This window comes from Tachypleus tridentatus, chromosome 7 (assembly GCF_004210375.1).
Source record: "Tachypleus tridentatus isolate NWPU-2018 chromosome 7, ASM421037v1, whole genome shotgun sequence".
Classification (NCBI taxonomy): Eukaryota; Metazoa; Arthropoda; class Merostomata; order Xiphosura; family Limulidae; genus Tachypleus; species Tachypleus tridentatus.
The window spans coordinates 50,805,499-50,821,150 of NC_134831.1; the positions used below are offsets into that span (position 1 = coordinate 50,805,499).

General features: G+C 34.4%; 1 protein-coding gene across 1 annotated transcript in view; it reads right to left on the reverse strand.

Moving 5' to 3' along the window:
- Positions 1-9,362: 9,362 nt before the first annotated feature.
- The window catches only part of Got1 (Glutamate oxaloacetate transaminase 1), a 29,015-nt gene continuing 22,725 nt past the window's right edge, over positions 9,363-15,652 (reverse strand). The window contains exon 9 of the mRNA XM_076511611.1: positions 9,363-9,988. Within this exon, the coding sequence (XP_076367726.1) occupies positions 9,849-9,988 (140 nt within the window). The 3' untranslated portion in view covers positions 9,363-9,848. The remainder of the gene's footprint in view (positions 9,989-15,652) is intronic.

The window sequence follows — 15,652 nt, forward strand, 5'->3', positions numbered from 1 at the left end:
AATCTAATATTTCTTCCGGATTCAGCTTTCGGTGAGCATTTTTAAAACTGAAAAAAATAATTAACTGACCGTTCAAAATTAAAAACATAAACTCACTGCTTAAACAAAATTAACCGGAGTTAAATTTAATCATTGTTTGTTTGCTTATCGTCAGTAGAGAATATTTTTATAACTTCCCCCACGGTTAGGAGCATACAGCATTAGTAGGATTCATGTAGATTACATGATACAGTATATCTAGATTTTTTTTTAAATATTATTCTCTGTTTCTGTGCTAAGTAAACACTTTTAATTTTCAAAGGAAACAGTACCTTTATTAAGGCATCGGTTGTTTAATGGTTGTCTACTCATCTATTTCCCAGCACAGGTTAAAAGTATAAATGTCTAAATATAAATTTAACTTAAACAAACAACGATATACTAAATCTGTCACACCTACCTTCTTAGATAACTAAGAATTGGTGTAAGACTATTGTAAACTAAGGTATTATACACATACATTGACAGCAACACATTAAATATAATACATTCTTAAAGAATTATACAACTTCAATAATCATGACAGTACATTATACAATTAATACAAATAACCTTATGGTCATAAAATAACATAGCATGTGAAAGTACATTAGCACAAGTGTTATCAACATCTTTGACATGGATTATCTTTAAATCATACTCTTTCAATGATAAACTCCAAATTTATACTCTTTTTTTTTTCGCCGTTTATTTAGTTAAAAAATGTCAAAGGGTCATGATTATTGTAAATTACAATAGGTTATTATCATGCAGATAATTATACATTAAAATGCTATAAAGCTAACACTAAAGCCAGTGTTTTTTGTTGAGTTTTTTTTCCACAGGAGAATGATTATTTTAGTAACAATTAAACTTTTTCGTCTGACTGTAACAGAACAGCACCAGTACCTCAATCGCTGACATCAACATCTAATGCAAAAGCCTTATCAAAATCAGCTGCCATCAGTATAGGGTAAGTGCACAATAAAGATTTAACCTTTTTAAAAGTAGATTGATATGTTTCAGAATTTTCTCTTTAGGAGGCAACTGATCAATTATTGGATTAAGATTGACCAGAATGTCAGAATTACTCAGTTTTATTTGGCATCCAACTCCGACATTTTCAAATTTACAGGTGTCTGAGTCAATGTGACTATCATCAGTTTTTGCAGAACACTAAACAGTTAAAATATATTCGGATGCATCTCGGATGTGATAGGTCTTCAACTTATTGATATGACATAGCTGGGCTGCTTTTCAATGATCAAGTATTTGTACAACATAATTTGTATGATTAACTTTCCGAACAACTAAAGGACCATGATATTTAGCTTTTAGTGGTCGTATGATAGTGGATAACAATACTAAAACTAAGTTACGAGTACCGAACTTACGCTCTTCAGCGTTGCGATCATAAACTGTTTTCATTTTAGTTTAGAATGACTTCAAAGTCATCACCACCCACCACCAACTTTTGAACAGCTCTTTTACCAACGAATTGTGGGATTGAGTGTCACAATATAGTGCCCCTACGGCTGAAATGGCGAGCATATTTGATGCGACAGGGATTCGAACCCGCGATCCTTAGATTACAACTTGAGCGCCCTAACATCCTGGACATGCCGGGCCAATTAATAATAATTTAGGTTTAGAAGTTTAATACATGTCGGTATGTATCCAATTTGTGACACTTGCCGACAAGATCGGTGCACACTGCTTTTAATACAAATAAATGTTAACACCCAAAGAATAACACAAATTAAAATAACAGCTATAACAAATAAAGATATACGTAAAAAAAGTTGTACAAACTTAATAAAACATTAAGTCTCCTATCAGGTGTGAAACTTCATTGATGTCTTACTGAGGGCTCACGATGGGCGAATTAATTTTGAACTGATGTAAGCACAATTCACTTAACACTGATATCTTTGTGTATAATGTATTCATAGAAATATTAATGTTGATGTGATTCCACTGAAGTTGAAAGGTTCGTAATGCTAGAAATATGTAAACCTTCCTGGTCAAATATCTCAAGTTTCCGACTAATAAACGCTATAACAATCACTTTTAGTAAACTAATAATAAATACTGTCTTTTGACACGCCTCGTTAGTTATATTTATTGGCGTAAGGAGAGCTTCTCGAAAATTTTGCTTATCAACAATATAAAGCTTACTTACACACACAGATATTGTTGATTCTTACATTCGAGAATATTCTATACTTATAGAAGTGAATAAGCAGGAATTTCACAATACACATTTAACAGTATAAGGTATGTAGATTTCTAAATACAAACTTAACTTAAAGAAACATCGGCATTAAAGTTGATACATAATACTAAATCTATCACAGTCTTAACAGCAGAGCAGCTGTTTCTTAAGGCTTTAGTTTTGACGTATGTAAATATTATGCTATAATCTGGTATCATGTGTTAGTTAAACTTAAAGTAATGTGTAATGTTTTAGACATTTCTATATTCTTTCAGTTCATTATAGACACAAATAGTCGCTCAAGCAAAAACATGCTACTCTTTAGCTACCTCCACCTAATGGTTATTAAGTACATTTTCTTGCAAGATAAGGAGCTATTATTATTACTATTTGTTGGTAAAAAGAATAGCTCAAACGTTAGTGAGGGATGGTGGTGACTAGCTGCCTTCCCTCTAATCTAACATTGCTAAATTAGGGACGGCTAGCGCAAATAGCCCTTGCGTAGCTTTGCGTGAAATTCAATAACAAAACAAACAAACAGGTTTAAATCTCTCGACAAAGAGCAATATCATACATTCATTAAAGTTTATACTTTATACAACAAGGTACATCGTCAATAAAAAATTCATTAGGTTTGGTTTGAATTTTGCACAAAGCTAAACGAGGGATATCTGCGCTAGCCGTCCCTAATTTAGCAGTATAAGACTAGAGGGAAGGCAACTAGTCATCACCACCCACCGCCATCTCTTGGGCTAATCTTTTACCAAAGAATAGTGGGATTGACCGTAACATTATAACTCCCGCGACTGAAAGGTCAAGCATGTGTGGTGTGACGGGAATTCAAACCCGCGACCCTCGGGTTACGAGTCGCATGTCTTAACCACCTGCCCATGCTGTGCCTGAAATGTTGATTATACAATAACACTTTGACTAATTTGTGGCAAAATAATTCACGTTTTACACGCGGACTTTTTCAAACAAACTTAATCATTGTTTCACTTTAGGATTTAAACAAATATACTGTGACAGTACAATTAATTGATGTTCAGATTTATGTATGTTCAAATTTATTATCTGTAATATAAATAATAAATGATTGATTTACTATATTTCTCATTTTTATAAATAAGTATTTGTCACCTCCAAAAGCAAACAAAACTTGTAAAAGTATGGAATACATTTCTAAACTGTTCATTGCTTCTTTGAGACAATGTATTGCACGACATTTAACGTTTCACAAATCATACATAACCAATAATCGCCGTACAGCTAAATAAATGAATAATCCATTACTAATATTTAAAATATGACATTTTACAGATTCTCTATCATGAAATACACATACAAATTTCTAAATTTTGTTTCTATTAAACGTTCACAAGACTAACGAACTGATGTCTGTTTAACATTGCTTTATACATAAGAAAGGATTGTGACAGTACATTTGTAAAGCTTTCTGCTACAAAACCTTGGAAATATTGATGTCACCAATACACAGTTTATCAAAGATAATTTTAACTAAGATATTATATTTATATATATATAATTATCAAAGAATTGTACGACTTCAATAACATTGACAATATATAAGACAATCAATACAAATAACATTTTATTATAAAATTATATAGGACATAAAGGTGCATAAGCACAAATGTTATCTTTTTGGTAAAGGCCCAAGAAAAGTGACAATCTCTCGACTGAGGGGATTTTCAAAAGCGGAGATAAATTTCGAAAGAGAAATGGGAATTTTCTGGTTTGGTTTTCAGAGGTATGATAAGCTTTACAAAAATGAGAAACATCTTATCTAGTTCTTGACCAAATGAAATATCTCATAATTTTATCATATGTCTTGTTGACACCTAAATAACCTCCCATTGGGAGTTTGGGCAACCTTCAATATTTTAGAACAACTACTTGATAGAGTATATAAATATCTTCATAACAAAGCCGTTTTGGAAAAAAAAATATCCATTTGAGACCTTGATCGTCACTAATCATATCAGTAGGACAATTCTTCACAAGATGCTCATCAGATAAAAAAAATGTCTGAGAAAAATCTAAAATATTGTCTTTTGAATATATATTTATCATTTGTTTTTCGTTAATTTATTAACCTGAGCTTATTCACAACATAGAACAAAACACATTCGGATTCTTCTCAACAGTATCATCCTTAGATGAAATAGTAATCAGCTTGCTAACTATTTTGGGTTTAACAACATTTCCCCAGCCAAGTCGTTTTCAAACAATAATGATGCATCCTTAATTGGCATAAGTCTTACTCCAACCACAAATGTTCCTGAAACTAGGTCTGATGCTAAATAAATGTTATGAAAAGGAACGTTAGCAAAGCCATTCTCAATACTCTAAGCAATAATAGACTGGTCAGTGGTAGAACGTGAATCTAAATAATGATCGAGTTGTCGCAGTATCAAGTAGTAAACATGTTGGTATAGGATAAACAGTATAATTTGTCAAAGACACAGAAGATCTAAATTTCTCCCTAACTACATCAGAATTTATATCAGTGGCCAAATGAACAGCATCGGGTGATTTGGTGAAATTACGTTAATAAGTTGACACAAATGCACTGTATGTTGCTTCCATTTCTTTTAAAAGTCCAACAGTGAGGCATAACATGTCCATGTTTTTTACAAAAAAAAATGCAGACAGGCCTTGATGGTTTTGATAGAGAATTATCCTGGGTTTTAAAAGATTTTGAACTAGATTTTTAGTAGAATCCTCAACTTTAATGGATTCAACGGATACAAGTTTTTTCTAAGATGGCAGGAATTTTCTTTCATGAAAAGTTGTTTTATGAGTTAAAATGTAATCATTGGAAAGAGCAGCTGCTTCCTGTAGGGTTTCAACTTTGTTTTCATCCAAGTAAGTTTTGAGGTCAATGAACAATGGTACTTTTAACGTATCTATCAAGCTCAACATTGTCATTTTGCCTTGGTCGATTGGAGTTGAGTCTAAGTTCCATTTTTTTTCAGCCTAATTTAATTTCTTTTTAGCTTCAGTCCGAGCTTATTCTTTCTCAACTTCGATAAGAGTTCGTTCAGCCTTGACATGTTTATCTTCTATTTCAGCTCCAATACGTGCTTGTTCTTTGTGGGCTTCGATAAGAAATTTTAAAGGTCCACTTTTAGAACCATCATATTATGTGAAAAGAAAAGTTATTATTGCACATATTGCCTCTATTAATGAAAAGCTTCTCATTTTTACACTTACAATAAAACTAGGCTTAATTATTGTCACGTGTGACCACATGATAATTTTTGACACAAGTTCAAGTTCGTATGAATTTATGAGTTAGTTTCAATCTCTTGCGAGTTCGAGATTGTGTTTATGAGCTAGTTTCGATATTTCATGAGCTTTTAATAGAAATTGTATGAATAAACAGTAAGTCATTCATTTATTATGTTTAATGGTAGTAAAATTAACTACTAGACGAATGACATAAAGGTCTAAGAGTATATTTTTTTGTCTAGATTGCTTGGCATAGTAAAACAATATATTTGTTAAAATCCTTTTGGTAGTCAATAAAATAACGATGATTAGATTTGAGGTAAGGCTCATGTAGTTTTCGTGTTAGCAAAGACAGTAGTGAAGTTTGCAACACAATAGATAGAAAATTTGGATGTCAATGATCCAGGTCCACGACAGGCAAACTAATTCTTGAGTTGATATTGTTACACCTCACTTATGCTAGCTAGCTGTCTTTTCTTGGCTGGCCTCACGCTGCTGAAAAGCGCTTTTCTTATCGAGAAAGATATTAAATGTCCTTGTAGAAATACTAACGTCTATATTAAATCGCTGAAGTTGAACGGTTTATAACGTTCGAAATCTATAAACAATCTGTGGTTTTTAGATTAATAAGCGTTAATCACAATTGTAGCTTCTGAAGCTTATTAGTAATATTATACTACCGTCTCTCAGCGCTTTGATTTATAATTTTTAACGCCATATTCTTGAAAATCTTATACAAAGTTAAGTAACAAGTGGAACATGCGCAATACGCATCCGACTATATCCTTACATTCGTTAAAGTGAAATAAACGCAGATATTTTAAAAAATGTGCATAACATTGAATCAGATGCAATAGATATATCGGGTCTTGCCACTTTAACCAGCTCTGTCAAGCAGAGCCAAGTACAAAAATTGGTGTAGAACTTTCAGCATTTTGTATTATTTCCAATAACTGTAATACACAGAAAAAGAACACCCAGATGTTGTAATGTGTAAATCAGAGATATTACTGATGTTTAAGTTTTCCACTCTTCCTAGTTCACACCATTTAATTTCCATTTTAAACAAGAATTAGAATAAGCACTTAAACCTGAATTAGAGAAGATATCCATAATTAAAATATTTTTGGATGTTTCATACTTTTTGATATAGGATGTTTTTCCTAGAAACAAAATACAATATATTAACATTTAATGTAATAAAGTTAGCCAATTCAGGGAGTAGAAATCTTGATCCCATCACTATTGTGAAATGAGCTGCTTTGAACAAGCAGTAACGCACCTGCTTTTCCATTTCTGCTAAGTGTCTCAACTCAACCTCTTCATTTCCCCTCTCTTACAATTTTTTCAGAGAATGAAAACCGTTGAAAATCATCGTAGAAATTTTCCTCATTTTTAAGATATTTGTGCGTGTTTTCCACGTTTTCAATGGAGAGAAAAAAAACGAAGTGCAGCCCCTTTAAAATAACCTGTAAAAAGTTTAATGTTAAACATTTAAAATACAAGAGCTTTGAAAAGAAAGCCCATTACACAGACTAATAATTCACTTTTTACTTGTCGACTTTCACCAGTGGAGAAGCCGGGTGTACAATTTGCCACTCCAAATATGTAATCAGGTTGCACACCTACTTAATCAGAAATTATATCCAACAACGAGATCAGCTATTATTTGCCTGAATAACAGCCATGATACGATGTAGAATAGAATCCATAAGGAGAAAGGTGATGGAACGTGTCGTAATTTCTTTTTTTTTTTACTTAGTCATTAATATTATAGGCAATTCAAGAAGCGAAATATACAAAGGCTAATGATGACAAGTGCGTCTTTCAAGTTTATACCACACACGCTCAATTGGATTGAGATGTGGGTATTATAAAGGCCATCGGAGATGTCTGAAATATCTGTTATGTTCCTCAAACTATACACGCACAATATGAAGACAAAAGATGGATGTATTATTGTCTTGGAAATATCTGTCTAAATCTGGGTGCATGCATGAAACAGTGCTGAATGCACTTGATCAGAAACTATGCTGAGAAAAGTTGTGGTATTGATCCTACCTTTTAAAGGAACCAAAGAACCCTAAATATGATAGAATTATATACTCCAAACTTTGAATTCACCATACGATGTCTAGAAAGTAGTCAAAACTTCTTTTCACATCTTTATTACATTACGTCACAACGCTTCTTCGAAAGAAAAACGTGCAATCCTTTAATAATAGTTGTCTTCTAATCACTTTTAAAGTTATCTACCTTATACAAATGTCTAACTTATACTTATATTCTTAAAATACAAACTATTGTTGTAACGATTTCCCCCATCTTTGTTTCTCATTCTGATCATGCTTTATTGTCTTTCATGGCCAGGTGGTTAAGACACTCGACTCGTAATCCGAGAATCGCGGATTCGAATTCCCGTCACACTAACAGGCATGCCAATGACATTTATGAAAAAGAGAGGAAAAGGTATACAGTCTGGCGCCAGAGGCGCCACAGCCGCGCCTGACTAGGGGGGTCCGGGGGCAAATGAAACGCGAAACAAAATATATAGTAGTAAAAAACTTAGCCAAATTAAAACAGCTATTAATAAAACAAGAAAACGACATTTCGGGCAACAACCCTCACTAAGCTTACTAGTGTCAATGAAACTACTAATAATTATTAAGGGTTAGGTTGAAAGAACAATAACACGTAGCTTAAAAGCTCAAAGTGTTCGTGAAGCTTAAAATGAGCTAACTAAAGCAACATCAAAAGTAATAAGAATAAAAGTATAAAAATGTGTAAATAGTTACTGTTAAAAACGGAAATGTAAAACAGAAAAACAATGTAAAAGGAATGAATACGTGCATCAGTTATTATTGAAAGGGATACGACAATAAAAGACGTGATAGAAATGACATGAAAAAAATATACAAGTAACAAAATGTGACTAATGTGAAAAGGTTCTAAATATAAATATCAGTGTAAGAAAGTACAGAAAAAGAAGGGAGAGGAAATAGAAAGAGTAAAGGAAACGGAACTCTTCATTCATTCCAAAGGGATAAAAGTGACTAATCTCACAATCAAACGTTTTTCCAGGCACTCTTTACGCCACAGTAGATGGAGCAAATGAGAGTCCAAGTATGGAGATGTCGGACAGGTGATTGTAGTGGTACAGCACATGGGTTCCCAAAGCTTCTTAGCACATTTATCCTCACCTCCACTACCCAGTATTCTATATCCTGAGCGAGGCCCACAGTTCGGGAATCCCTGGCATAGTAGACCATATTTTCAACATAAGTATCTAAGTGTGTATCTTCTAGTCACTCATGGGGTTCTGGTTTTGTTCGGGTCAATACCAATACTTCTCTGACTATATTATAATCTTACAGTTACAAGTAAGCTCTCACTTTGTTTTCTTAACCTCATTATTTTTACAATATGCATTCAAACCATTAGTGTAGTTTAGAATTCATGTTTGGTTTGAAATGCAATTCTTTTGATACATACAGGTACTTGGTCAAAAGCCTAACAAACGTTTCCTACAAGAAAATCGTAAAAGATTTAAAAGTTTCAACTCTTTAAAAACATTACATTAAATATATTTATTGAATTGATATAGAATAACCAAGATCTTGATTCTCTTAATTACAGTACATTATATATTTTTCCTTTCAAGCAGTTATAACAAATGTCTAGCATCAAATTTCAACTTTGTTATCCACAGACTTCATGTCAGAGAAAAAAAACAAAAAATATACAAGTGATTTTGTGGATAATATTTAGTCAAGATTGTGTCCTGCTTTGAAAAGTTTTAATTTATAATTTTGTAGTTATCATATGTCTGAATTTTCAAACTAAAGTGATTTAAGGAAGGAACAAATCCACACACTTATTTTATAAATTTTATTTCCACATTTATATCTTCACATCATTTTATCATTAACATCATCAATATATGTTTGTGCAATTGCTTCATTAGATCAAGGGTCATAATATAATTTCATTTCTTCAGTATTTAAATTCCCATTTTGTGATCACTGTAGGCCAATATCAGTATGTCACCATATAAATATTTTTCCAATTACACTACCACAATTGGTGCCAATGCTTCAATTCTACAAACACTAGATAATTTGAGTTTCAAAAGGTTTGTTAAAATGTCAAATTCTGCAATTAATTACCTATACTAGCTATATATTAATATTGAAACTAACTAATATTTCTAAACACATTACTCATACTCAATGGCTTTACAAGTTAATGTAACAGATCAAAAACTTCTACAAGCCACAGAAACTACCTATAACACAAACAAAACTGATCCCTATAAACTGTTGTAACACTTGATAGCAATAGTAAGAATTCATCAGTTGTTTTATGAAACATTAGATACTGCCTCATAGAAAGCCTTAGCAACATATTCCACATTGTTGGTATTAAGGCCACAGATGCTAATACGTCCACTCTTAGGTAGATAGACATGAAATTTTTCAACCAAGTATTGAACTTGAGGCTCTGTTCACATAAAAAATAAAAAATGATGAGACACTCAATGTAAGAGTATATTAATTGGAAAACATTCTAATATTGCTATATACAAACAATGAAAAGTTTAAAACATCATGGACTTTTCAATTGTAAAATGCCTACCTATTTAAAAAAATGAAAATCTATATCAGTAACAAAAGTAGTAAAAGCATAAATAAGGAAAAGGAAGGAAAAAAAGTAGAGAAAAAAACAACAACCCATAAAACAGGCAAGAACAATGTCACCATTACAAAAATCAATAAACTTTGAAGAAAAAGAATAATTAAGGTATAGTCAATCAATGAAATAGCTAAAATGAACTCTTCATATAAAATAATAAATGAAACAGAATTTATCTGTACATTCAGGGAAAGACTATTGTAAACTACAGTAGATATTACACCAACAACTGACATACAAAATGTACAAAGTTAACAAACACAAGAAAAATAAAACTTCCACTTGAGTAAGAAATTTTGATAAAACATACGAAAACTTTTATCTTCTACCATGTTTGTGTAGATCATTGCATTGTTGGATCATAAAAATTAAGAGTTCCAATATTTTACTGTACCAAACTTTATGTGACTATTTGTGATTACAACATTGTCATTTAACAAAACCTTTAATATCTTCAATGTAACTGTAAAAGATTAAATTTTTTTAACTTCACTAATTACATATCTTTGCTCAAGGTTTTACACAATGCCAGTATCAAGATTTCCTACAATATTCTTGATATATTAAGAAATTTTCTATTTTAGAAAAGTAAATAAAATATAACATTTTATAATTATTCTAAATGTTCCCCATACAGAAGATAAAAAAATATTTGAGTTTTTCACTGCAAATATATTGTTCTAAGATTTTACTTCACAGCATTTCCAACCTGTTAAGGTCTTATCTTTTATATACACCTATACATAATATATCTTGCAAACAGCAGTGCTTATGAGAGTTTATCTCCTGCTTATGATGGCCACTTCTTCTTCTGCATTTAAAAAGCTCAACATTTTATTTTTGAAATGAGAAGAGAACAGGTATAAATAATGTTGATGTCAAATATTATTTTACAAGCAGGATATTCTACACTACATTGTTAAAAATTAATCACACTATCATTCACATTTCAAAATGTGACATCTTGAAGTTGGTTGGTTTGGTGTTTTATGTCACAAAACAGATAGGCTATCTGCACCAAGCATCCAGTAAAAAGTTAAGGTAAATTTAGCAAAATTCATAAAAGGAATTTAAGGTAAAACAAAACAAAGTTTAAAAAAAAAAAGCATTAAACCCAATGTTCACATTTAGTTTACAGTGATAAGAGAAATACAGTAATACAAGTTGTAAAGAACTTTCTGTAGCATAACTGTAATTACCATAACTTACCAGGAAGACTAACTAACAGGTAAGTTCAGAAACCACTGTCAGTCACCTGAAGTTAGATTTTTCAGTCCTGGTTCCGAGTTATTTAACGTTATGGCCATTTTCAAAAAGTAATAAAAGTTTTAAAAGACTTGTAGCAAAATTTTAATTATAGCTCACCAGGATGACTAATGGGTAGTTCAAACAGCAGTGTTAGTCAACCAAAGTTGGCCTTTCCAGTCCTGGTTTTAAGTTATTTGATGTTACAGCCATTTCCTAATTTCAAATCAAAGTAGTTGGACTTTGATTCTTAAAAGGGAATCATATAAAAAGACGTGTAATGTATAAAATAAAAAATCTTAAATAGCGTTAAAAAGATTAATGGCCTTTCAAAAACTAAAAACATTTCCAAGGTGGACAGTGTCACCATCGTCAATAACACTGTCTAACAATATGGATAAACCTTAGGACAGAACATGTTTAAAATGGTGCCATCATTGAGTCATAATGACTGCAAGACAGTAAAATGTGGCTTATTATGACCTGAGTGTTACACAAACTACACACTGGTGCATCAGTTACAGATAAAAGAAAAACGATAAGTTAAAAAACTGTGACTAATGCGTAGTCTAGTTAGAACAACTTCCTATTCCCAATCCTTACGGAAGTAAGACGGCCAAAGTACAATAGGGGATTTAATTTGGAAAAGGTGGTTTTCATGTTGTTCACTCCAAGTCGACTGCCAGCTGACATGGAGCTGAGCCTTGAATACAGGACCACAGTCCATGTATGGAACAAGGACAGCAGTAATAGTTCCAGAGCAGATAGATTTAGCTGTGGTGTTGGCAAACTCTTTCCTGCAAATACCGACATGGCCTGGTATCCAGGAAAACTGGATAGAAGTAGATGTTAAAGATAAAGAGGCCAGTCGGCTTTGAATAGCAACAAGAACAGGGTGTGAACTAATGTGAAACAATTCCATGGCCAGTAGTGAACTAGTCAAGTCAGTATAAATAGTGAAGTTTGAGTACTGCTTAGCTTCTATGTGATCCAGGGCAAGAGAAATGGCATACAGTTCAGCAGTGAACACAGAAGCTGTATAGAGGATTCTCCACACAACCAATAAACCACAGCAGAGCCCACACAAGTCACCTGATTTCGAAACCATCTGTATAAATAGGAATGGAAGAATGGTTCGAAAGATGTTCAGCAAATAACAGAAAGTATTTCCAATTGGGAGTGTCAAATGACTTAAAGAGAGGTCACATTTGGGGACTGTAAGAAGCCATGGTGGGATGGGCTGACCACTGGATACAGCAATGTTATCCAAGGAGAGACCCAAATCATCCAGCTGCACCTGGATACAAAGGCCAAAAGAAGCAATAGCAGATCGTCTGTTCTCAAAAAGTATGGCCCACCACGGAAGGAAAACACAACCCCAGGTGGGTTGCTTTGGTACGGAATGAAGTTTCGAAGCATATAGTAAAAACAGTTGCAAACAGCAGAGGTGCAAAGAAGGTTCATGAGACAACGTATAAATTCTGAACTGGGGAAGTGCAGAAAGCCCCAGTGCAGAGCCAAAGACCTTGATGATGAATGAGGCCCAGCATCTTTAAGGCTGAGGTCCTGGCAGAGCCATAAATCAGTGATCCATAGTCAAGTTTCGATCGGTTCTAGAGAGAGAGAAGTTAAAGCTGTTTGTTGTGGTCCACTTCAGTAAATGATTGTTGTATCATAAGTCTTCTCAATGTCAAAGAATATTTATACAAGATATTGTCTTTTGAGAAAAACTTCTCTGATCGATGTTTTAAGTTGAATCAGGTGGTCCATGGTGGAGCACTGTCGTCAGAACCCACACTGGGTAGGAGAGAGGAGGTTGTTTGATTCAAGGAACCAAACAAGACAAGTATTAACCATCCTCTCTAAGGTTTTACAGAGACAGCTTGTTAAAGCAACCATACAGTAGTTTGAAGGAATCGTGGCATCCTTTCCAGGCTTAGAGAAAGGACAATAACCTGGTGGCAGGCATCAGAAAAAATATTCTCCTGCCAGATCCAGTTAAAAACAATCAGAAGAATAGCAAGAGAAGCAGAAGATAGATGGTACAACATTTCATAGTGTACATTATTAGGTTCAACCAATGTACTGCCAGACTGATGAAGGACCAGTTTGAATTCCACCAGTGTAAAGGGCCGATTATAGTCATAAAGACAATCAGCTCGAAAGGAGAGATGATCGCACTGCCCAAGTCTTGATGGCTAAGAAGGTGGAGGAAGCAGCAGAAGTGCTAAATAGCAGGCAAAAGCTTTCACCTAGAGTACCAGTGATGCTCTAGGTATCAGCTACTTCCTGGCCATCAGAGAGCAAAATTAAGACGGGAACAGAATTATACTGCCCACCTACTTTTTGAATCTTGTCCCATATGACTTTGGATCTGGTGGTAGAAGATATGCTGATTATGAACTTAATCCAAAATTCCTGGCTTTTATATCTTACCCAATGAACATGTGCATGAGCCTGCTGGAAAACGATAAGGTGCAAGAGTGTGGGATACCTACCCTACCTGTCCCAAGTTTTTGAACCTCCTCTACCATATAGCAGGCACGATTCCACCACAGACAAGAATATCGTGTCGATGTTTTAGGAATACAATGAGCAGCTGCTTGTATAATACAGTCAGTTACTGCTGCCACACAGTCGTCTATTGATTTTTTACAGATGATGAAAGAATCAAGTTCTGCAAGAGTAGTGAGAGGGCTTGTTTGCTTGATCCAGCTTCCACATGGGCACACAGGTCAGGTTTCACCGACCATGGCCAGTCTCTCTCAAAATTACAGGAAAATGATCACTGCCTCGTGGATTATTGTCAGCCCTCCATGAAAAGTGGGAGAAGAGTGAAGGGGAGCAAATTGAGAGATCAATAGTGGTAAAGAACTGACAAGGGGCATCAAAATAAGTATAAGAACCATTTTTGAAAAGAGAAAGATTGTGATCAGAGAGCATATGCTCTATGGAGCAACCCCTCCCCTTTCATCATCAGCACTTCCCCAGAAGGGATGATATACATTAAATTTCTCCACAATTAAAAAAGGAGATGGCAACTGTTCAATGAGAGTATCAAGGTCTGATTGATCATAGGTCTCTCCAGGTGACAGGTAGAGTGAACAGTGATGGTACGACTCAAGGAAACACAGATGACTACGGCCTCCAAAGGTGTGTCATGTGGCAAAGACAGGGTGGGCACATGTTGATCAACAAACAGTGCCACTCCTCCATGCACTCGTTCATCACATATCCTGCAATTTCTGTACAAAGAAAACTGCTGAAAGGTAACTGTATTGACAAGTTTCAGAAATGTTTCCTGTAAGGAAAGACATACAGGATGGTATAAAGCAATCAGTGTTTTGATGTCATCAAGATTAGAATGTAAACCTCGACAGTTCCATTGCATCAAGGTGGACATTTTTATTTATGTGTAGGCAAAATGGGTGGAAAGCTCTTCTGTTTATGGCCACAACTTTTTTCTTTACTGTCTTTACTCAAAGGAGATTTGTTGACCTCCATGGATCCTGCCCTGGGGCGATTGGGCAGGTCTTTGCTGTTGGAAGAGGATTTCAGCAAATGAGGAAGTGAACAAATGATCATTTTGCATCTTGAGGTGTAAGAAGAAGATGTACTTGAGGAAATGCCCATACCCAGAACCAAAGGACGTGGATCTTGGGGTTTGCTGGAATGTATTTTATGGACAGAGATGGGTGTTGAAGTTGATTCATCAACTTTCACCATATAGGTCAAAAGACTTTTCATTTGGTTTGAGAACAATTCTTTTGAAGGCACAGAGATCCGTCTGCACTCCCACTGAAGTAGTGGAATGAAGTGCAGCAGCATACGTCCGATATGAAGTGGTGGACCTCTTTTTCTTCCAACCATTTTAGGGCAAGAACGAAAGTAGGATGGGTGAGAGCCATTGCAATTGATGCAATGAGGGTCTGTTTCACACTTAGGCATCATGGTCCTTGCCAACCCAATGAGCACACGTCAAGGAACTACAACATGACATCTTTGAGTGACCGAACCGCTGACACTGGAAACATCTGAGAGGGTTTGGAATGTATGGCCATACCCTGCAATTAAGATAACCTGTCTTGATGGTGGCAAGTGGACGTGGTGATGTAGATGTCAGAATAAGGACAATGGTTGGCATTATAATTCCATCTTTGCAAGTGGAGATACACCTCACTGCAGAAACTCCTTGGGAGGAGAAACCAACAAGAATCTCTGACTCTG